General features: G+C 45.4%; 1 protein-coding gene across 5 annotated transcripts in view; it reads right to left on the reverse strand.

The window, feature by feature from the left end:
* Window positions 1-25,357, reverse strand: part of LOC144727255 (estrogen-related receptor gamma-like) — a 402,552-nt gene that overhangs the window by 11,988 nt on the left and 365,207 nt on the right. For all 5 annotated transcript variants that reach the window (XM_078605948.1, XM_078605949.1, XM_078605947.1 and 2 more), the window contains one exon: window positions 2,542-2,811. In XM_078605948.1, coding sequence (XP_078462074.1) covers window positions 2,542-2,811 — 270 coding nt within the window. The remainder of the gene's footprint in view (window positions 1-2,541; window positions 2,812-25,357) is intronic.

Here is a 25,357-nt window from a genome sequence, read left to right on the forward strand (position 1 = left end):
GGTTAGAGCAGTTGCTAGAAACTGCCAGTCGACCTGATCTGTTCGCAAAAAAAAACAACGCACACATTTGGTTCCGTAGCATAGTGCCAGCGAACCCTTATCATCTCATGTCGCTTAAAAGTGAAACTAGCCTGGCCTAAGCACCATGGTGATGTCAACACCGCTTACTGATGAATGGTGACTGGTGGCGTATGCGTGTGCAGACATGCGTGCAGGTTGCCTGCTATTTGAAGAAACTCAGATGTCACCAACTCGTGCAATGTTCAATATCTCCGTACAGTTTTACGTGGGCATGTAATTTCAGGAGAGGCCACTAGCTGGCTACCAGGACCAAGAATAGCAGGGAAAGCTTTAGAAATATAGCTGAGAGATCAGGCCAACAACGGCAATTTCAAAACAAAAACTTCAGTGAACAAAGGAGCAATTTGCGTTGTATTCAACTGAAACTTTATACCTGGCTAAGTGGAACACCACGTGGTCTGAGTGTGGCTCATTTGCAAGTATTATTAGGTCCTGAAGACCTTTGAGAGCACAGTTTATGTGATTGCGCATGTTGCTATGGGGGGAATGGTAGTGTAGCGATTTAGTGGACTGCACTACAAACCCAGCGAATCAAAGTTCGATTCCCACTCGCAGCAAACATCAAGGACTATTATCTGAACCGGTCCTGGACCTCCCCTAGGTCGACTCAGCCTCAAATGAGTACCTGGTGCGGTGTATAAATATTGCCATTGGGGAGACAAAGGCGGTCGGGCGTGGTTGCTGGCCACCTACCCCCTTGTGTGCTGTGCCGGCCTTCATAGGTGCTACTCGCTAACAGCACTTGCTCCAACAGCCTGTTAAGGCTATAGGGGGATCTTTGTCTTTGTTGCTGCCAGTGAAGCTAGTATTTGCATAAACAACGTGCATCTGTACATCCTTTTTGTTGATCGACTGCTGAATCAGGGCCTCCCTCTGCCATATAGGGTTGTCAGGTTTATTTGCTAATTCTAAACTATATATGTTTTATTTACAAGGTAAGGCCCACTGAGCTATACTGTGCAGCTCGTTTGTAGAAGTGACCTGGCCACAAATGGTCGCTCAACGAAGTGGCTTATCACGTGGAAATTTATAGCAGCCAAATACTCGAAACGCCTGTTTCTAAATGTGGAGGGAAAAACCGGTGGACCCGGAGAAAAATCCACTCGACCACGGGGAGAGAGACACGCAAACTTCAAATATACAGGGTCGGGATCGAACACCACGACCTCCTGTATACCAGGCGAGGTAGTTAACATCTCCTAGCCACCGTGATGATGAGAGAGAGACGCGCAAACTCCAAATATACAGCAACAGGCGTCAGGGTCGGGATCGAACCCACGACTTCCTGTACACCAGGCGAGGTAGTTAACATCTCATAGCCACCGTGATGATGAGAGAGAGAGACGCGCAAACTCCAAATATACAGCAGCAGGCGTCAGGGTCGGGATCGAACCCACGACTTCTTGTACACCAGGCGAGGTAGTTAACATCTCCTAGCCACCGTGATGCCAGGTGGTGAAATACTTTCCCATGGTGGCTAGTGTGGCTTGGAAAACAAACAAAAAAGGACACGCACAATTTTCCAACATCAAGAGGGGGTAATTATGTAACCATTATCTAGCATCATCGATGTGTCTACTAAATAATCCACATTTAATAAGATGAATTACATCAATTTGCTTGATTTTTTTTCATGGCAAGAGTCTAACACAATTTGTACTTTTCTTTATTGTGGTGTGCGGTGGCGTGTGGCAGTGGTGATCCTGCAACTTAGATGCAGGTTATCGTTGATCCACGTGGATACAGCCGTTGTGTGCATGTGACACGCATTCATCCACAGGGCAGTGAGCTGCCTGAAAGAGGCAGCACAGCAAGTATATTCGTGCAGAATTTCAGTTCAATTTCAGTATCATCCACTCGCATTCATGAGTTTCCTTGCACAAGCAACACTCAACCACTTGGACTTGATGTCGTCTTTTACATCACTGAATTACATCGCCAGTGGTGCAGTTTTCAGAGAAAATTATAGTGAACCGCATCGCTAAGTTCATTTCCGAGCCATGGCTAACATCAGTCCCAGCCCCTCTACATTTACGAACCTGCAGTGGCCAGCGTGGTCATGTGTGGTTAGGCTGCGTGCTCAACATCTCCTCTCTCTCTCGCCTTCACCTCCACGCAATACTGCTGCCGCGTGGTGGCAAAGGCTTGAGCGGCGAACGTTTGACCTACAAAATTCCCAACACGTGGCCGCCTGACCCGGAAGTCCACACTCGCATTACAAATGACTCTAAAAGCCCACTCATTCTCGCTCGTGCGTTCAACAATATCGAAGACCGACACGGCATCAGGCGGTCCTTCATCCAGCAGTGGACCGATAACAGGGTCCCCGTTCCCGCACCTTCGATTAGCACAGTTGGCCACGTACGGTGCGAAAGAAGTTCAACATACACACACACACATACGCACAAAGGGCCATACGTGATTTTCAACGATCGCCGCGCATCGCCGCACGTCCCTTACCGGAGTTGACGAGCGCGATGGCCTTGAGCGCCACGAACTCCTCCCTCTCCAGCTTGAGGGCCTTGTACTTGCGCACGAGCTGCAGAACGGCCGAGTTGAGGTCGAGGAGGCCGGCGAGCCGCGACAGCTCCTCGTCCATGACGAAGTCCTCGGCGTACACGAGCTCGTCCTCGTAGGGCAGCGAGCGGAACGCCACGCCCAGCAGCAGCACCTCCATCCACGCGCTCTGCAGCAGCGACATCTGGTCGCCCAGCGAGAGGGCCGAGAAGCCTTGGGGGGTCGCCGCGATGACCCCGCCGACACCACCACGTCGCGAAGACATCGGGGAGACGGAGAGTTGCGGGAGGGGGGACGGTTCAAGGGTTGGGAAGGGCGGTAGAAAGTGGGGGGGGGGAGGAAGGAGGGGAAGGAATTTGTTAAATGAATATAGAAAATACGGTAATGTTATTAGCAGGTGTTGCTCTCTCATTGAATATCTTCTGAGGCACCAAAACTTCAAACCATCAGGACCCTGCCTAAGCTCTCCCAGAGCTCAGCCCCGGGCAGCTCCAGATGCAATGAAGCTGTCATTTTCATGATTATTATTATTAATCCTACTACTATGGATATCATTATCATTCTCTTCCAACATGTTTGGCCAGCTAACCGCCACTCAAGGGGCTCTCTAGAGGTCCCTCTCGTGGGTGCACTTCTGCCGTCAGTAGTGCTGAGTAATCAATTGCAGGGGTGCACCTCTGCAAACTTTTACCATCGTTATTCTTCTCATTATCACCGCCAGCGACAAGAGCAAGATACAAGTTAGTGGCGCTGTGGTGAGAACATTTGTGTCACGGCTGGAAGGTTGAACAAAAAAACACGTGTAGATGCAAAAAGGTAATGCTTTTAATTTTATTTCACTGAACCAACAATCACTGGGTATTCCAGCCGGAAGGAGAAGAAATGACTTCATTTATACGGAGGTAAATATTTATCCTTCTTAACCACCAATGACTGAGTCTCAAATGCATTTTTTCATGCAAACAAAAAAAAACCGGTACAAATATTTGCCCTGGCCTTCTTTGGGATGCCTTGTTGTTTGAACAAATTTACAGTGATTTTACAGAAAAAAACATTTTGTAGGCAAATAAACAGCAACCGAAGAAAGACGTAATTATCTGAACGTTGACCCAACTGATCCACGATACAATACATCCTACTTAGCAGTGCGACGGCAGAGGTATAAGGATCATGCCGAGTCCGGCCTTGATGCCCAGTAATATGGCCAATTCCAAGTACTGTGCGTCGGGAAACGCATTTCAAAGACGATTCAGGCTGGTCTGGATTTCCATTCTGGCCAGGAATGCTAGAGACAAGTAAATAAATAAGCTTCAATTTCGCTGAGCTACATTTTTGCAATAAAATCACAATGTAATATCATGCAATAGCATGCCGATTCCCTGTTAGAATTCCATCGAAGTGAATGGAGATCAGCCAGCGTGGAATCGTTGGACAAATGCATACGATTCCAGTGGGAATACTCCAGCTCTTGTGGTCACGAAATAAGATAGATGTGCATATTGCACCTGACTTCATTAAAATAAAAACCTAAATCTTGCTCTGCATTGCCAACGATTTAATGGCGAATTTTAGTCAAGCATATTATTACGGTTGTGCAACGGAAACTAAGTTAATTATAATTGCGAGCGTTTCAGGTTTTACCTTGGGCAGAATTTAAACAGACGCTTGTCCCCACCTCTTTAAACGCAGAGCCAACACCACAAGCCAGCCGCTATTCCCTACAGCCACGCTTGCAGTGGGGCCTATGCCCATGCTTAATTCCTTCTGTACCAAGGCAGGAACAGAACATGATAATGGTCCGCGTTCTTTGAAGGCAATTACATCGCCGACTACGAAAGGAACAAAAAAGTGTTTGTTATGCGCTTGAAGGATGTACAGCAGATGGCATGGATAAGCTATTGCCTTTATTAACTATCTGTCTTTATGCCTGTTATTACCATAATTAAGTCTAATGATTTACCTATTGAGTGATAGAGGATGTCTCTAACAAGGGCTGCGACTACTGATTTCTATCAGACCACCACCTTCCCGGCTGTCACTGCCGTCAGGCCATCCAATTTGTCTTATCTGATTAATAAATATGCTGTGTCCGTGTGCATTTAACCTGTTTAATGCAGAGTGTGTCTGCTGAAATACAAATGCCTTCCCGGCTTCCCATTGCACGAAGCTTCCTGTACACATCCCACGCCGTTTTGACGTGTCGTGCTGGTTTTCATCTCGCACACGGTGATCACACATGTTTAGCAATGTGCAGCGTACGCAGGCGCACTTTAATTTAGAAATGCTTCCAAGTGTGCCTTGCCGTGTTGCTCAGAAAGGATTTATGATTGGGGGCATGCCTTAAAAGTATTAATATAAGATGCAGCTGAATAGCTCAAGTGCGAAATGCCATGCCTCTATTTGAGCACAGAGTCAGTTTCATTGAGAACCTACAGTACAAATCCTGGGCAGAATCAATCCAAGTTATCATGCACAGTGAAGTTTGCACTTTTCACCATGAAGCCCAGGTTAAAAGGTAAAGCCCTGCAGTTACTTCATCGTGACGCTGCTGACGGAATGGCACTCCGCTTGAGACATCAATCGACAAGTCCTCCATGGGACAATTGGCCCAATCTCCCACGCTGGTCAGATGTATTGAAAGAGGTCGGAGGACCCACGTTTTGCTCATCGCGCGAGTAATGCCGACCAAGTGCGGTGTTATTTTCATTCCACTATATTCATTAAGAACCTTTTTTTTTCTTTCCCCGGTCCGCTTTGTGACCTTCTTGTTGTTTATTATAATAATATCTGCTTCCTATATTCTTATGGCGATTATTATTATTATTATTAGAATTGCTTCGAAAGCTCATACCGTCCTTTCAACTGCACACTTCAATCCAAAGAGCTGTGATCCAATGCCAGTATGGTCTCACCTGATTTGGAATCAAAACATAAGTGGTTCATTTTAGTTGACCGATGACAGCGGTTATTGCCTACATTATACTTTCACATTCGATTGTGCGAATCTAATTTCATTAATCAAATCTGGGAAAAGGGAATGAATCTCAACCTGGCTGATTATTTGCCCTGGAAGCGTATTCGTGTTGGGAGTCCAAACGACATTATCACCGCAACACTAAATCTTCGCGCAGTATGACCAATGGCAATGCTATCACAGGCGTCTGGGCAGCTCAGCAAAACAGCACACTTTTCAACGAACCAATTTCAAAGAGGTCAACGGTGTAATTCCTACAGAAAGTCACAAGTTCAATACCCTGTTTCGGGGTTCCATCCACACATCCATCGCACCAGGGGCTGACGGACCAAGAGCACAATTGCGGGATGTCAACAGAGCCCAACGCACCTCCGGTTGGCTACGTACGGTGTGAAGAAAGTTCAACATACAACGCAAAACAAAGGCAGACATTTGTCCAGATTTGGAACATCGTGGTCGCAATTCTGGGGGGAGGAAGCACTCAACTCCTACCTCACTGCACTTGTATAGAATCCAACGGGACGCGATCAGGATATCTGACGATCCAGCACTCACGGAATAACGCTGGAACCTCGCTCCATGGCGATCAGTCACCTCCTTGTCAATCTTCTATTGTTACAACTCTGGTTACTATTCTATTGTTACCACTCTGGTCACTATTCTATTGTTAGTCTTCTATTGTTATCACTCTGGTCACTATTCTATTGTTAGTCTTCTATTGTTATCACTCTGGTCACTATTCTATTGTTAGTCTTCTATTGTTACCACTCTGGTTACTATTCTATTGTTACCACTCTGGTTACTATTCTATTGTTACCACTCTGGTCACTATTCTATTGTTACCACTCTGGTCACTATTCTATTGTTACTGGTCTGGTCACTATTCTATTGTTACCACTCTGGTTACTATTCCATTGTTACCACTCTGGTTGCTATTCCATTGTTAGTCGTCTATTGTTATTACTCTGGTTACTATTATATTGTTACTACTGTTCACTATTCTATTGTTACTACTCTGGTCACTATTCTAATGTTACCGCTCTGGTTACTATTCTATTGTTACCACTCTGGTTACCTCTCGCAAAGATTACCCCCACCCACGCTGAGGAGACGTGGGTGTTTACCAGACCCCAAGGCCGTTTCGTCTCATCCACAATGTGCTCCACCACCGTGTTCCACCACCACGGTCCACATCAAGGGAAGGCTTCTCTCGCTGCTTCTCCCCCCACCCCCACACTGCACGACATTGGAATTGCTACCCAATCGTATTGTCTTCCAAGCTCTCATAATCTTACTCAACTCAAGAAACGTAATGACTTACCCATTGCACCTTCAACCGTGCCATATGTTGCTGGCCACTTAGCCTTTGGACCTGTGCTTAGGAACAGTTTTATATACATATATATACTTTTTTAAAGTGGTATTCCTATGATGGAATGATCCTGCCGAAGCAATGTAAAATTTCCACAACAGGGACTGCAAAAAGAAAAACAACCTCATGTGAACGTGGAGACACTTTAGGCTTTTTTTATTTTTACATCAACACAAACCAAGCGTGGTGTTTATTTTTGTTGCGTTGTGGAAATTGCTATTTACAAGGTCACCGGGTGCTAATGGAACGCAGGTAAGTGAAATAAAAAAACGCCCAAGATTTTTTAGATTAGACAATAAAATAAAATGATTTTGCCAATACAAGCGGGGATTATTTATGCACTCCCTACTATTTAGTACGTGTATTCTCAAAGGGGTCATAAAATGACCTCGGGAACAAATTTATCTTCGAGAGAACGGTTCATTTGGGCTCGCGATCCCAGCGACGGAATGCTCTCCCCTTTCACGAACTGTTCACAGCATGCTCGGCTGATTAGTGCGGAAAAAGTCATCAATCACGTTTGGTTGAAATCATCAGCAACGGCGACTAATCCATTGGAGTGTTAAATGCACCATTACTGTATTTATAGTTTTCGAATCAACGTTTTTTTTGTGCGCAAGATACATTTAAAAGCAAGTTAACGATGAGGTTCTGAGCATTCGCAAGGCAAAATAGTTAAAATCAAGCAATGTCTCTATTTGTACTCTTAGGTTTTTTCGGTAAAGTCACGTCGGTAAAAAATAATAATAATAAAATTAGATAATAATAATGAAAATAACGAAATTAAATCACGACGTTTCGGAAGCAACACAAGCCTCCATCATCAGGTGTAACTGCTCCAGTAAGATTACTGGAGCGTGTGAAATCATCAATTTTGCTGGAGCAGTTACACCTGATGACGGAGGCTTGTGTTGCTTCTGAAACGTCGTGATTTTTTTTTTCATTTATTATTATTTTATTTTATTATTATTATTTACCTACGTGACTTTACAGTAAACACCTAAGAGTATGAATCCTTGAAGTCACGAAAGCTTAAAATCTAGAATCTCTATTTGTTTACTCATGCAGACATTATAAACACGTCACTTCATGCACTCTATAATAACGAGTCATTTTTAGGCCACACTGTGGTCTAAATAACAACAACACAGTACTATTTGAATCATATCGCTTAAATGAAACTTATTTTCAGAAAGCTACTGAGATATTTCACTCTACAGTTCCCCAACTAAGAAGGTATTTGACCGACTCTTCCCCACTGGCTAGAGCAGGCAGTACCCACATTTACCCCACCACATGGAGCCTGCCGATCGGCTAACTTGTGGTGTAAACATCTAGAATTGTGGTGAAACCACATTCTGTGCGCCAATGTTCCGAATTTCCGAATTGCCGCAACAGAGAGATCAAATCGAACCGGCGACCTCCGGATCTCGGGTCCAGTGGCGATACCCATTGCACCACAGCTGGCAGCATCCCGATATATTTGACAACTCAACTTGCGTAGGAACAAATAGGCTCTCTGGATTTGTTGCGGACAAAGACAACGACGGTAAGTTGAAACGCGATTACAAATAACGGAGTTAATACGCAGTCGGCGATTTTGTCATTTCGCCATTGCTGAGTTAGAATTTTCACGACAGTTAACAAAAACACAAGGGGAATTAAAATGATGACAAGGAAAAAATAAATGTATTCAATGTTTCAGTTGAAGAACTCCCATTAGCCCCACACATTAGTTCTGATGGAAGCCCATCAGATGAAACATTGACTGATTTTATTTGTCTTTGGCAATGCCAATTTAATTGCCACATCATTTTTAAACACGCTTTCTGTTTAGATCAGCAACACTGACATCTTGGCCATCGAGTCTTCAAGTCAGGGTTGTGGGTTCATCTCCAAGTTCTCTCTCACTACATTACGAGGGCACTCTCATTACACACAAAGTGCTTGCCACAAATGAGCCGCAATCCCTTTCTGATCTCGTCAAGGAGCATAAACTATCATGCAAACTCCGATCATCCTCGCAGCGGCTTTTGGCCAGCTCTCGAACAAAGAGGGTCACCGCATCGCATCTCGGAATGCTATTCCTTCCGACATTACGAAGCCGCTGGGAGCTAGGCGCCTTAAATCATCTCGATGGACAAACTCATTTCTTCAGAACTTATTTGTGTGTTTAGTTTATTGTTCTTCCCCCCGCACCTCCGATTAGCACGGTTGGCTACGCACGGCGCAAAAGAAGTTCAACAACATACAAGAGCACGTGTGCAGTGGTCACGCATTGCTGTGGCAGTTGACTAACGTAAGTGGGCTGTGGGCAAGACACACCGCTCGACGGGACGATGACCTGGTGGGCGAGAACGGCAGCGGTGCGGAAGCCAAGGGAGGAAACGAGCCCGAGAGGATGTGCCAATGTGGAGATGGAGCGATGGAATCAGCTTATGTGGGGGCGCTGGGGTTGATTGTTGCATCGCGGAACGGTGAGGAATCGCCGATCGGTTGGGGATGATGGCGATGATGATGATGTCCCTAACTAGCGATAGTTGCTCACGTCTCTTTAGGAAATGAGATAAATGTATCTGAATTTGGATCTGACTGAGTTAAACACACGGCATTGTTTGATTTACCGAAATATAATAATAGGATTAGCCAGGAGCGAGTTTTGGGTTAACTGGCCGGCCATATCAGCAGCAGTAATGGTATCGGCCCGGCACAGGTGAGTTGACAGCATGGGAAGAGGCGCATGGGGGGGGGGGTGCAGGTAACGGCTGGGAGGATTGCAACCCCCAAGTCAGGAGATGCTTAATCATCAGATACACATCTACATCCCATTGGCGGGATCGATAGAGGTGGAATTGGGGGTGCCTCGATGTGCGTGTGGCGCTCGTGACGCTACAATGTTTACACACTTAACGGGGGCTGGCAGCACGCCTTCTATCGGACGAGATGACGGTGCGGATAAGGGGGGACGGGCGGGAGCTGGCGCCGTCGTTGCTCGTCTGCAGTCACCTCCAGCGGTTTCCAATGTGACTGGAGGGTTTCTGGCATTTCACGGAAGTGACCTAATTACGTTATTTCATTTGGAAACTGAAAAGAAAAAGTGGTTTGGGTATATTCCGATCAGCTCTCGTTGGCCATTCGGAGCGACTTGCGGGAAAATTGCGGGTTTATAGGGCAGGGAACCCCACCACCGCCACCACAGCTGTCAAGCAAACCAAGTGCTGCAACTCTCACCAGGTGATATTTTACGGACGAAATGTGGTATTGGAGAGGATGCCTCCAACGTGGGAGGCGAAACGTCGCGGAGGAGAAAGGAGCAGGGCCCATAACGGCTATCCCGGAAGAGCAGCTTTTGAACGCAATTCTCGGACCAAATACTGTTGACAATGTGTCAACACGTGGTATAAAATATACACGGCAATCGTATCAGGATTGGTAAAAAAAAATACCCATGGCTGCTACTCATTCTCGAGTAAAAATATTATTTTGTATTGCCAGGTTACGGCTCAGATGAGAAAGCAGCTGAACTTGCAGTGATGGAGGTCTCTTTTTAAGTTCACTACTGCCCACTAAACTAAATCTAGGAACTAAACAATGTTTATTTTACCAGGTGAGGTCCACCGAGCGACATAGCTCTTTTTCAGATGCGACCTGGTCACAAATTGATAGCTCAATGAAGTGGCTTATCACGTGTAAATGTATAGAAGCCAAATACTCTAAACACATGCTTTTAAATGTGGAGAGAAAAAACTGGAGGATCCTGGGGGAAAATCTATGCAAGCACGGGGACAACACACAAACTCCAAAAACAAATTCGTCAAGGTTGGGATCAAACCCACAACCTCCTGTATATCTGGCGAGGTAGTGAGCATCTCACCACCGTGGCACCCATTTAAACACATGGTATAAACTATACAAGGCAATCTTATCGGGATTGGCAAAATAACTACCCATGGTTACAACTAACACTACAGTAAAACAAATATAATTGTGTATTTCCAGGCTATAGTTCAGATGAGAAAGCAGCTGAACTTGCAGTTATGGAGGTTTCCCGTGAAATTTCGATTTAAAGCTTTCGTGACTGCAAGTTCTTTCGGTAAAGTCACGTAGAAGAGAAATAATAAAATAGTAATAATAAAAAACATTTGTATTTTATTATGTTTTATTTTTATTTTTTTATTATTTCCCTTCTACGTGACTTTACCGAAAGAACCAAGAAAATGTCTTCTGCGAAGTTCACCACAGCCCACAGACAGGTCCATGGTTCAAGCTCCCATCCAATCCCACTCCCACCTCCTAACCCCACAACATCACCCTGTAGCAGGCTTCTTGAGCCACGCGTGGCCACGGAAGGAGGAGAGTTGAGATGGGTCTCCCAGCGCCTTCCTTCACCGGTATTGCTTGCTTTCTTTTGACGCAATTCGCGGGACAAAGTCGAGTTAAAATGCCAGCCAGGGTTCGGCTCGGGCCATTGTCCCTCCAGGGTTGACAACAACACAGGCGCACGTTCAAGTGTCAGCACCACTCGCTGGGAAGGCATAAGTGGCTGTGCTATTATGGAATATGACATTTGCACAGCGAGCTCAGGACCACTAAAGGAGATGGGCACCGCGCATATTCACTTGGTGTTTGTCTAATGCCATGCTATATCCAGCCAGGTGGTGCTACTGCAGAGTGCTCGACTTACAGTTCGAGAGTTCAACTGCTGCTGGTGTCGATACACTGAGTGCGACTTTGCGGGAAGTCAACGACCATGGCTTAGGCTATTGAGGTGACTAGGGCCCCTGCCGTAGAAATGTGGAATTTGTCGCCACCGACGCCGGCAGCGACGATGAGCCCCACCGCACACTGGCTGTAACGATGAAGGCGACGTGACGAGAAAATACATGAGCAACACAATGTACGAGCGTATCCCAAGGAATGAGTGAGGTCCCGTCTCTCACATGACCAGTGGGCGGGGGTGGCACTCATCTCCACTGGCGGTCCTGAGCCAGTGGTGGAAACTCCACATTCTTATGGCAGGGGGTGGGGGGTTACTAAACAGTTAATTCGTAAATGAATGCAACTACAAATCAGGCCTTACGTGTATTTATTACACATCACTCCATTAACAGTGCACATGACGGCTACACCTGCATAATGATCAGCTGTCCAGCCGATCACATGAGCATGGTCGTCCCCCAGAAATAGCACCAGCAGCAGGAGCAGTATTTTTCCATTGAGAAAGGACTCGGAACGGAACGTAACTCGGTGGCCCGTGTCTCGCCGGGGGGGCGGGGGGGGGCTCTGCGCGGCTGGCGAGTGCCGAAGGGGCTCAGGGACGGTGCCGCCGAGGAATGCGCGCTCAGCGGCAAACGCCGCCGAGTGGCACTTAGCGCGCCCGCGCGCTAATCCGCAGCGCCGGTTAAAAACACTCGCATTCCCACAGGGATAACGACGGCGGGCGGGGGGACACGGCGGGGGCGGGGAGGGAGGGGGCTTAACCCCCCCCCCCCCAAAAAAAAGCGACACGCCCGAATTAATGAATTATACATCGCGTCGTGAAAATATAATATTTATTTACAAGCCACCTATTTTGTGTATTCACCACCACCCCCGTCTTCACCCCCTCCCCTCCCCCCCATAAACAGGAGAGGTCTCGTTCACTCCAATTGATCTCAAGATGGACCGATGTTCATCTTCACTGGTGATGTTCAGCCACATTGCTGGAAATTCCACATTGCTATGGGGTGAAATTCAAATTTCAGCCGAGGGTCAGCCCAGGTCATTATTTTTCAAGGGTCTAATACAATGAACACCGCTTTGCCGGAAAGTTAATGGCAGGGTTGTAAAGGGGGCATCGATCAATCGAGTAATTCTCGATTCGTGACGCTCACGATACGTGCATGGACTTGCACATGTACGATTCGATCGACTTTAAGTTAATGCCGGTGCTTGTAAAATGTTACATTGAGAAATAATGGCGCTCACAAAACGGTACAGATGTGTAAATACATATGAAAGGGAAAGGAAAAAAAAGAATGTAAACAATGTGCTCAAAACAACATTTAGAAAAAAAAACATTCGGGTTTTTCTTCAAATTGAATCGCAATAACGAAGTGCATAATTTATTCCGAATTCCGATGAAGGGGGGGGAGCGAAGTTCAAGGTGTCACACCTCAAGAAGCACTCCCGGACCCCATAGAAGGATGACACATTTCGAGGCCAACCGGCCATGGGGGCAGCCAGGGTTTGGCAACGGTTTATCTACCACCGACAGCGTGCAGACTGTCACTTCGATTCTGGAAAAGACCACTTCAAGTCAAAGTACCATTGCGCCTAGATTGTGACTCGTAGACTACTATTACTCGTAGGCTACTAGACTACCCTCTCTGCTTCTTTTGGTAAAGTCACGTAGGTAGAAAAGTTAATAAATCACAACGTTTCCATCGCAACACAAGCAATCGTCATCAGGTGGGACAACCACAGCAGGAAAAGACTGCTGAAGTAGACTAGTCGACTATGAAAACATGTTCGACTGCGTGGAGATTGATGCTGACATCCGAGCTCTCATACCCTCGAGACTCGCCGCTTTTTCATGGTTTTTGAGTGTCACACGGCATATGCAATTGATTCTCGTGCTTTTGTTGTTTATCTGAAAATATCTCGGCCCTCCTCAGGTGAAGACCAGGTCTGTCGGGGAGGCAGACCTGGTCTTCACATGAGGACGGCTGCTTGCGTTGTGGCCGAAACGTCGTGGGAATTATTTTATTATGTTTTATTTTTATTATTGTATTACTTCCCTTCTACGTGACTTTACCGAAAGAACCAAGAAGATGAATCCCTGCAGTCACGAAAGCTTTAAATCGAAATTTACCTCGGCCCTATTCAATGAGGCGTCTGACCAGCAGCTGCCCACGATTCAGGCCTCGTTATTATTTAAGGGTCAGCTCCAAAAACATCGTCTTTGCTCGCAGACTTTCCATGAGAAACAAGCGGGAAATTGAACACAACTCTGCACGGTTATTACAGCAATACCTTGACATACGAACATTCGACGTACAAAGTTTCAGCATAACAAACTTTGGATTTATTACCATTATTTCAATGGTAAAATAATAAGTAGACACTCAACTCACTAAATGGATGACGCATATGTCGATCTTCGGTACGGTATCAATAAGAACTAAATTACATTTATTCGCAATGTTTTTCTTAATTATGTCAGTTTTTTTTTATTTTAGTATAAAATATAATACAACTTTCAATGTAAATTGTCTTTGTTTACAATATTAATGGTGTATATCACATCAAATAGTAATTTACGAAGGCTGGGAACGCATCCTCATAGGACTAATGTTATAAGTTATTGAATATATAAATCGGATGAGCTATGAAGCTCTTTTTCACAGATGTCCAGTATTGCTTCCACGAATCTATGAACAATCATTCATGGATTATCATGTCCATGAACCAATGAATCGCGTCAAAGTTGCACGTTGCTGTTTCTAACCATTTCAACCACTCACAATCAATTAGGTACGTGACAGCATTTTAAAAAACCTTAACTATGCCACAAGCGTGTCTCTTATTATATTCATTCCACAGTCAACGCACTTATATATACGAACAAGGTAATTCGTTTCTCTTTTATTGGTGTATTTATTTCCCAATTTTCTTTAATCACAGCAAAGGAAACCTGCTAGTGGGACCCCACAGTAGCACACGTGGACGATAAAACAAAGACATCCCACATTACCACATGTTGTAGACACTGCGGTTGCATTAATGCACTAATAATATTGTGATTCATTAACAGTGAACAGGTCTCGAAGGGAATTAATAGGCAAGATGAAGAGCCATCAACTGAAATGTTTACAAACTTGTTGTAGATTGGTTTCGGTCCATTGATAGTGTGTGTGTGGATGTGTCTCTTTCGTGTGTCGGCATGCCACCAGCCACACACACTCACAAAGCCAAGACAAAGATCCCCCATGTAGCCTTAACAAACTTCGAGCGCAAGTGCTGTTAGTGAGTAGCGCCTATGAGGGCCACCACAGTACACGTGGGGGTGGGTGGCCAGCACCACACCCCGCCGGCTTTGTCTCCCTCGTGACAATGTTCACACATCGCACCAAGGACCCGTTCATGTAATTGCCACTGTTGTTGGTGGCTGTGAGCGAGAATCGAACTTGGGTTGCCAGGTTCGTAGTGCGGTGACACTAACCGCTACACGACCGCTCCCCATGACACACACGCACACAGTCTCAAGCACACACTCAATACAAATGGTCAACCATTTAGCTTTATACATTTCAGAGGCGTATACTTTTCGTGAGCACCTATTAAGGCTGGAACAACACTTGAAGGTGTGGCGTGGACGACACCTTTGTCTTCCACTGTTGATGTTCACACATTGCACCACGTGTGCAAGTAAGGGTTAGAGTCGACCCAGTGGAAGCATTGGATACCACTGGCCACTGCTATTATCCTTGGGCAAGAGAGCGAACTCAATGCTGCTGGGATCACCGCGCAGTGCCCTCACCACTGCACCAGCACTTCCCATTAGTGCGTGCGCCGATACACACTTCCCAATGCATTTTTTTCCTCCGCACCTTTAGCTGCCCGCCCCCCCCCCACCACCTCCCCCCCAAACTGCGGATTTTAGATGCAGCGATTGCAATTTTCGATAGACACTCCTTGCCCCCTAGAAATGTTAAGCCTTCTCCGACGAGTACCTTCCCAAACAGAGTAATGGAGCACGTGTGCACGGCGACATGCGTGTACGTATGCGCATGCGCCGCGGTCCGTCGACATCAAAACGAGGCAGACGTAAGTGGATGTGCAAGGTGCTGGCTGCACCAAGGACCCGCTTGTCTACCATGATGGTCTTTGCAGAACACTTGCTAATAGCTCTTGCCCCAACAGTCTGTAAGATCAAGTAGTGAGATCATTGTCACTATGATACAGACAAGGAACCCCCTATAGCCTTAACATACTTTTGGGGCAAGTGATTTAGCCAGCACCGATAAAGGCACCACACCTGGCCGCCTTTGCCTTCCGAGTGGCAATGTTTACACACCGCACATGGTACTCATTTGAGGCTGAGTCGACCTAGGGGACGTCCAGGACCGGTTCAGGTAATTTTCACTGGTGTTCGCTGGAAGTGGGAATCAAACTCGGGTCGCTGGGTTCGTAACTTAGTGCGCTATCAACCTCCCATTTGCACGCTTGGCTACGTACGGTGCGAAAAGATTTGAAATACATACATATAACCTATATAGATTAATACACACACATATATATACATGCAAATTTGTAATAAACCAAATCTTGCAGCCTTCCTGGATGTATTGGATATCGTCTAGAGTTGGGCGATTCCTGCACAAATGGTATTCGACTCCTATGTTTCCACCCTGGATAATTCAGGAATATTTCCTCGTAAAAATCTCCATTCATATGAGGGAGACTCTTGAAAGGGATTCTGCCATTAAATATTCGTGCGATATAATGGGATTATTGTGCAGCTCCATTGTGACTCAAGCTTAACTAAGTGTCGGTTTTGCTTAGTTTAGCAAGATTGCTACGCTATGCAATTAGTTGTATATAGCCGGGGCTTTGTTGCACAGGTGATATCAGCTGACGAGTACCGATCAGAATTGCCATCGAAATGTATCACGCAGACATCGGTCGTCCGTTTCAATGCGATTCCGCTGGGCCCGGCAAGAGAAGGGGCCCTTCCCTTCTCTGCAACAGCCCGGATCTTCGCCCACATCCACTGAGCCCCTCTGGAAATTGGATTGGATCCGCACAAATCAAAACCTCGACTCCAGGGCTACGAAGTGGGAGAATCGCCCGGCTCCAACGTGGCTTACGGCTCGGCCTATCCTACCCAATTCAAGGGGGGCATTCGAGGGCATTACTTTGATTTTGGTGCCTTGAGGCACGGGGCGGGGTTCAGGCGGACTTTTTTTTGTTTGCTACCGTCACGGGGCAACACGACGCCTTTCCATTTGGCCGCTTGGCTCGCAGCTCGTTTAAATATAGCCGGAGCAGCTGGCAAGCACGGCAGTCCGGCTCGCAATCACGAATAAAAACCCCACGGGCACTCTTGGGGGTTTCTTTTGGGTCCCCCAGCGGAAACCACGGAGAGCGCCCCCTTGCAACCGCGCACGTGCATGCGTACGTGGCGCTATAGATCGTGCGTCCTGTTGGGAGCCAAAGGTGACAGCCCTGCAATTGCTTGCTCACAATGCCGCTGGCGGAAGGACCTCTGCCACAGGGGAGCTCCGGGCAGGTCCTCTAGCAAATATTTGGCCTCTTCCTCCACGCTGGCCAGATGCATTGTGGGAGATGGGAGTACCCACACTTTACCCCCCCAACACACCTCACCCGCACGATCGACTACTGCTGGCTGGATAGAGGTGGGGTGGGGGTTTAAGAAACGTTGCGCAATCGTGTCAACTGTCGCGCCGGGAGATCGAACCAACGGCCGTTTGACTGCAAGTCCAGTGCGATAATCTTAACTCCCCGTTCGGAGTATATTCTTTGTTAAAACGAGGGAAATTAATGGGCCAGCAGTCAAACTGGCAGCACATTAACACAGAAGTGTGGCATTATTCGTAAATAACGCCGGCTAATAACGAGCATGTCGACCGAGTGTAAAGAGGCCCCTGTAGTTACAGGAGAAGCCACTGAGTGTGCTAAACGGAGAATATGAATTCATCACTGTGGTAAACAAACAACAAAAACACACCGTCTGAGAAACATTTCCCTCAAAGTACCCTATCGGTACCGCTGATACGACGCTCGCCGAGATGGAAAAATATAGTTTGGTGGATGTTTCAAAGTGGTAGGTTCACGTGGCCTCAGGCCTAATGAAATTAGATCATGGGCCGAATTCAGCCTGTGGACCTTAGGGTCCCCACCCTTTGCCATAGTGTAATTAAGTACTTATAAATATATGATGAACGCATTTATGCAGCATATCATATATATCATGTATTAGATTATCTCTTTGTCCATGGAAACATTGATGCCTGTAGATGCGTGCTTGCATAAATGTCACCATATTCTCTGGTGTATGGAAAGTAAGATGAATGCCAAACTTATGTGAATAAAGTCGTACAGATCTAGTCAAACACAAGCACGGACCGGGGATAATGAGACGAACCCTTAATATTTTTTTTAAATTCACGGGAAAAAATTGTGTCTCATGATCCGGGGAACATGACACGGTACCGTGTCGGCATATTACACTTAGTCGAGATGTTTAAAACATTGGCATTAAACCACGTTTTTTGACACCAAGCCCTACTGATAGTTGGTCGTGAATTTGGAGCCTGCATAGAATGAATTCTGACCCCGCGGTAAGAAAAGCCGTCGCGCACATGTAAATAAACTTCCAGCGATGCCCGCTTTCTCGAGAATGCAGCCACACCCCTCGAGCAGAGATTGCATTTCCAATTTTTCTTCCGTTTTTTTTTTATATTTCTGCAGCGCGAGCGGCGCAGCGCGTTGCAACCACACACCAGATGAAATCGTGCGCAGGGACCTCAAACGGCTCCCCCCGGCGGGGCAAAAACCGAACGCGGCGAAGACAGCTGCACCGCGTCGGGCAAAAGGACTCTTCCCACCGGACGTCGAAGACGACGCCGCCGCCGCCGCCGCCGCCACGTCTTGACAACCAAACATTTATTTGGGACGAAAAAAAAAGTGAAAGAGCGTCAAGGCGTCCGATCCCAAACAAACTGCGCTTCATTTGCTCATCCCCCATAGGCGGTTCCAAGATCGGCGGAGGAAATTCTACATTGCCATGGTGGGAGCTGGTCTATATTAAGGAGGATCACTGTTGGCTTCTGATGGAGCGGTACGTAGTGGATCGACCCTGGAGTAATAACGGGCTGAGTCGACCCCCACACCGAGAACTGAACTCGCAACCGTCCTCGTGTGAGTTGAGTACCCAACCTCAAGGTCTGGGGGCAGGTATTACTAACCAACCATGTGTTTGCGTGTGTGTGTGTATAATGCTCATGGTGGGTAGAGTGGTGGTTAGCACACTGCGCTACGAACCCGGCGACCCAAATTCGATTCCCGCTCATGGACACACCAGTAATGATTATCTGAACCGTTCCCGGGCCTCCCCTAGGTCGACTCAGCCTCAAGTGAGTACCTGGTGTGGTGTGTAAACATCGCCACTGGGGAGACAAAGTCGGCCCGGGCGTGATGTTGGCCACCCACCCCCACGTGTGCCGTGCCGCCTTCATAGGTGTTCGCTAACAGCACTTGCCCCAACAGTCTGTTCAGGCTATACGGTTGATCTTTGTCTATAATTCTAACGAGCATAGGTTAAGGTAATTCACTCCAATCACATTTACATAGGCTTGAGTCCTGCCTTTGCACAATAGCAGTGGTAATTGTGATGTAAATCTATGCTTACACTCTCTTTGCTTGACTCAGGCATCAATGCATTCTGTATCTGTCGTAATAGCAAATGAAAAGAAGCACTTGCTGACAAAGAAATTGCGAAATGCTTTGGTCCTTCCCATGCTAGGTTGGCCTTAATAGGTGCCATCGAACACTATTGTTTGCCCCGACAGCTTGTCCTGACTGAAAAAATCGTGTTGATATGCATTCAGGGGGGTCGGTGCGTTTCTGCTGTGCCACGATCATGGAGACCCGAGTTTGACTCCAAGCCACGGCTAACATCAGAGGCCAGTGAGTGATCTCCTAACTGTTACTGGTGCTTGCCCCCCGCTCCCTTCAGAAACCCTCACTGACCAGCGTGGTGAAGTATGGCCAAACAACCCCCCCGAGAACGGCGTGGGGAGACCTTTGCTCCGCTATTGGATCTATTCATGTCTGTACATTATTGATCTGCGCAATATAAGCGTTCGCCGTTATTCCAATCGCATAATACACGAGACAACTTTCGATTTAAAGCTTTCGTGACTGCAGGGATTCATCTTCTTGGTTCTTTCGGTAAAGTCACGTAGAAGGGAAGTAATAAAAAAATAAAAATAAAACATAATAAAATCAAATAATTTGATTTCATTATGTTTTATTTTTAGTATTATGTTTTATTTTTATTATTTTATTACTTCCCTTCTACGCTCTTTCGGTAAAGTCACGTAGAAGGGAAGTATTATTTGATTTTATTATGTTTTATTTTTATTATTTTATTACTTCTCTTCTACGTGACTTTACCGAAAGAACCAAGAAGATGAACACGAGACAACGTTAGGCAAAACAATGACATAAAATATAATTCATCACGGACAAACAACAACGATACATGCTGTTGAAATTGAAAGGTTGCCTCGCGGCTCACGTATTGCACATTTGCGCTGGAACTGTGAGCTGGGGGAGACATGGATACGGCTTAAACTCTTGAAATGGTATCACGCAGAAACGAGGGTGAATGAATTGGCCAGCTGTTCGGCTGATGGGGTATGTCTTTATGCAGCGGACATGTGGCATGCGCCAACCATCAGCCAGCATTAAGTTTTAAATCACTCGGGCCACGCAAATGCCTCTGGACAGACAGGGGGGTCAAGGAAAGTTCCCCAATCAGTGTGAATGACAATCGAGCTGGGCATTCTTGAAGTGAACAAAAAAATAACGTGGCATATTTGACTCACTGGGGATTTTTTTCTTATTGATGGGGAGATATGTGAAAAGGTCACGTGTGTGAACGCCTACATAAAACGTGCGGTTACACTGTGCATGAATAAGTTACTGGACCCAAAAAAAAAAGTCACGCGTAGATTGAATTATACGTGGAAATATTGCTTGACAGTGCTCTAGAACGGCTGGACACATGTGGGAAAGAGGTTCGCAGATCATCTGATTTCTCCAGGATAAATAAAAGATTCCGATTCCGAGAAGTGGCGTTCGGGATACATTGCGGAGTGTGACAAGGCCAGAAATGTGAATAGAAGACCAATAGAAAACGAGCATTGCACCCACGCACAATACTGCACTGTGTGTGGGAGGTTAATTGCTCAGGGTTGATATGTGACAGTCGGATATGCAACGTTGTACTGCATATATGATGTCACGTTGTGTCTGATGTTCACGTTACAACAAAACATTTCACCTTGGTAATTGTCCCAGAAATTAGCAGGCCGCAAGTAATGTTTCAGCTTTCATCTCTGTGCAAACTAATCCAGTTTGTGATTTCAATGAACAGGAGGGCACAGTCATATTGTTTTGTTTTGTTGATTTAAATCAAATTAACAAACATACAGCATTGCAATATTGACATTGGCTCATCTCAATTTGCAGACATCGGATTTATAATAATACATTGAAAACAACAACAACTCTTTCCATGACTGTGATCTTCGTGAAAAAAAAACTGCAACTTGCAGCAAAGGAACCGCTAGATGCAAATGTAGGACCAATGTTTGCGATTCTTCATGGCAAGCACAGGTGTGACCACTTGCAATGGCCCAAAGGGGGTTTACACGGCAGGCCTACCTATTTAGCATTCCGCCCCGCGTTGCGATGATGAGTCCTCCGTAAATGTGAAATACACGCGGTGGCGTTAGCGTTACAACTACTGAACGCTGCTCGGTTGCAGCTGTCGAGCCGAACTGCACTAAGCAAGTCAAAATCAGAATCTTCAAAATCAGAATATGTATTTATACTGGAGGAATCCGATGAGCTATGAAGCTCTTTTTCACAGACGTCCAGTCGCTAGCCACTTACAAATCTCCCGTCGTAGCTCCATTCTGTTTGGCTCCCTCATTGACGTGGCATTTCACGTATCCCAATCAAGAGATGGAGGCGATATGAACGAACAGATTTGCATATCAATCAATCAACTTATTTAAGAACTGGGCAAGTGCCTGATTTTAAACAAAATTAAGATTGATTTGTTGATTGGGAGTTCTCGCTTAACTAGTTGACAGCCTATTAATATATTTTTTCCTTGCAATCTGCAAAAGAAAACATTGTGAGCTCGAGAAGTTTGATTTGTTTCTTGCCAATAAAAAGGCAAAGTGTCACTCTGCTGAAACAGGCAGTGATTATCTCTGCTGGTAGTCTTGAGCCGGCGGTCTCAATTCCACATTCCTTTGGTGGGGACCTGTTAGGCCAAATGACAACCAATGCTGACCTCCCACACCGTGGTCCTCAATTGACCCTGGAGGGCTGATGGACTAAAGCGAGAGGTCTGTTCCAGAATGAGTGATAGCTATGGTTGGAGCCAGGCCTTTAATGCTGACCATCTGGCAATCTGGTAAATGCACAGCAAGAATTGTATGACCGGACGGAGTGAACAAAAGCAGTGGCTCAATCAACTGCCTGAACCAGAAATCAAACACTTGCATTACTATATCCTGAGCCAGCCTGTGCTATTTACTGGAGAGACTACAGGCATGATACATCAAGAGGTCAAGGAAAACTATGTTGATTTGGGAGAGAGGTCAAAATTCGAAGTCTCCTTTGTCCCTTCTGAGTAATGGACAATATACATTTCTGATGACAATCCTAAAACAAGCATTGGACATTCTACATTTTCACGGCAGGAATTAGTCTCCCCATAGGACAACTGATTGTTCATCTGCGCCTATGTGGTGCTTACCAGGTGGTACTCATTTTACTGATCCAAGAAGGAATGATAGACGGGGTTGTCCCTGACCAGGATTTGAACTCATGTCCTCTAGGTAATATGCACACTGCTCTAACATATGAGTGATACTTTTCCAATAATGACAACAGGACACAATTACACCCAATTGCAATTTGTATTTAATCTACGTGTACCATGCAATGAGTACATCCAACCAAACCTTATGCAGGCAGTGATGAGAAGGAGACTGGCAATATTTGGACACACATGCAGGATGGGCAACAACAACAACAAAAATAAAAGTGTGTTGTTCGTGAAAATGGACGGAACAGGAAAGAGAAGGGGACCTAAGAGAGAATGGCTTGACAGTGACGTAAGAGAGGGTGCCAGAAAGATGTGCACACTACCTGAGGATGTTGGTACAAGACAGAGGAAAGCGGAGTCACGTGACAAAATGTGCAGTGGACACCTACGGGACACTTGGCCATGTAACGTGGTGGTGATGATGATGATGATGACGACGCCACACTCAGCCACCCTTCAACAATGCCGCGCTAACGAGTGCGGTGAGGTTTGGTCAAACAACTCACGTGCCTTTGGGTTAATGGGGGCTGTTTAACTGTACTTCACAATACCCATCATGGGGATTGGTTGACCAGAACGGTAAAGTATGGTCAGACAACCCTCGTGACTAAAAGGTATGGATGGGGAGGCCTTCATCCAGCAGTTGACAAAGGGCTAGATATGATTAGTATCATTATTATTATAAATCAGATGATGGTGAAGCCCTAATTAAATATGGCATGCAAAAAAATTGCATCGCTAAAGACTTGTACTTAGCTGGTTTAACAATTTAAACATCAATTAGGAACAAATGCCCCGTGGCAGACAGCACGAATGGGCATCCACTTGGAATTCAGTGGAAATATTTCAACTGTGCCGTCCCCTCAAGGTAATGTGCCGTTCAGGTTAGTTAGAATTGAACATTAAGGGTTGTGGGTTGTGGGGTGTTTGGGTGCAGGAGCACAGTGATTAACAATCTGGAGAGGTAGTCGGAAGGGGGGGGGGTGAAGAGGTTAAACACTTAAACAACGTGTGACTGAACGGGAAAAACATTCAAAAAGAACCAGGCATCGAGTCTAGCGGATTGTTTGCGAGGATGATGTGTGCATTTTATGTGAATCCTGGAAAGGTGTCTACTGCTTACTTTAGGAATCAGAACGATGACTTTGGTATTTAAAAAGTAACGTAATCAGAGCGCTTGTTTGCAAATGTGAGTATTCAAATAACGTGTATTCGGGCGATTGAATTTAAATCGCACTACGTAGGCTTTGTAGCGTGATCTGTGTGTGCTATGGCCATTACTGCTCTCACATTAACCCGTGCGAATTACTTGGTAATTAAAAATGTTCTAGTATTTTATAATATTTTTTTTCTTTCAATAAACGAGTTATAAAAGTATTTGCACAGCTGACAAGGGTACAGTCTAATATTTGCAAGACAGATCCTTGAAGGGTGTTATACAACACTATAGATGTTGCTTCCTGGTCTTTCAGAAACACAACATGCGATCACTGCTGTTTGTTGGAGTTATGATAAATACGATATAAATATCTTGATTTGAAGCTTTCGTGACTGCAGGAATCCTTAACTCTTTGGTTCTTTTGGTAAAGCATGATCATGCTTTCTCACCTGATGACGGACGCTTGTGTTGCGACCGAAAAGTCGTGATTTATTTTATTTTATACCTACGTGACTTTACCGAAAGATCCAAAGATATAAATAACCTGCAACCTCAACTCCGACATGAATGGTGTCGTATCATGCATTATCGTCTGACACGATCATCCAGTCCCAGATGAAGATTTAAAAAAAGCTATCACTGCCTCTCATGATCCTGCTATGTAGCAATCCTCCCAGTACCTGCACACAAACTGGTTCCATCGCTCCATCTCCCAGGCGAACGTTCTCTCAGACACATTACACCGCTTGGCTGCCACTCCGTCATTATTCATCACCATCGGCCCATCGTCACTTCGAGAAACGTGTCCAACCCAATGCCGTCTTACTTTTCGGAACAGTTTGAATGATATCTTCAGCAGCCTGAGTATATGTTCTCTAAGCCAAGCGTTTCTCTTTCTGTTTTTTTTTCCAATGCCATGCTTCCTGGAGCACTTTTCAGCTTTTATTTAATTTAATTGTTTAATATTTATATTTAAAAGTCATATCATGTGGTAAGAATTCAAAAATAAGAAAACGTGTTCTTTCCAAGCGTTAGATTTTAAGTCTGGTAGAAATATATATTTTATAAGGCAAGCTTAATATTCGATATTATTCAAAAGCAAAACCCTTCAGTGTGAACCTTGATGTTGGTGGCGAAATTGTTCCATATATAGTTGGCAATTCAATATTTATTTATCCAATCAAACATAAATAAAGTATAACAAAAACTGCCGGCAATTTCGCGTACAAATTGCATTGCTTTATAAGTCAACAGAATCTTTAAAATGGTAAAACATGAAAACAAATTACCCGGGTCTCAAATAAAGCCAAAGGGAATGAATGGGCCGCTCCGAATACTACATTTAAAGGCGCACATTGCCATTTGGTTGGAAGCATTTATATGGAAATAGAATGATTTCTGTAATTGCGAGATAATTAAAAACCTGTTCAAATAAATAAATAAAGTTAAAGACAGGAAAAACGCTGTCAAAAAATTCCAACACGGGTATTTTTGTTAGAAAACGGGAGAAGAAAATGCATATATATATTGATGGCTCGAAAACAAAAACTGTTTTCAAAGCAAATGTTTGATACATTGGAGTTTATGGCAAATTGTTAACACCGGTGGGACGTTTGA

The sequence above is a fragment of the Lampetra planeri genome, chromosome 25 (assembly GCF_965212315.1).
Source record: "Lampetra planeri chromosome 25, kcLamPlan1.2.h2, whole genome shotgun sequence".
NCBI classification, from domain to species: domain Eukaryota; kingdom Metazoa; phylum Chordata; class Hyperoartia; order Petromyzontiformes; family Petromyzontidae; genus Lampetra; species Lampetra planeri.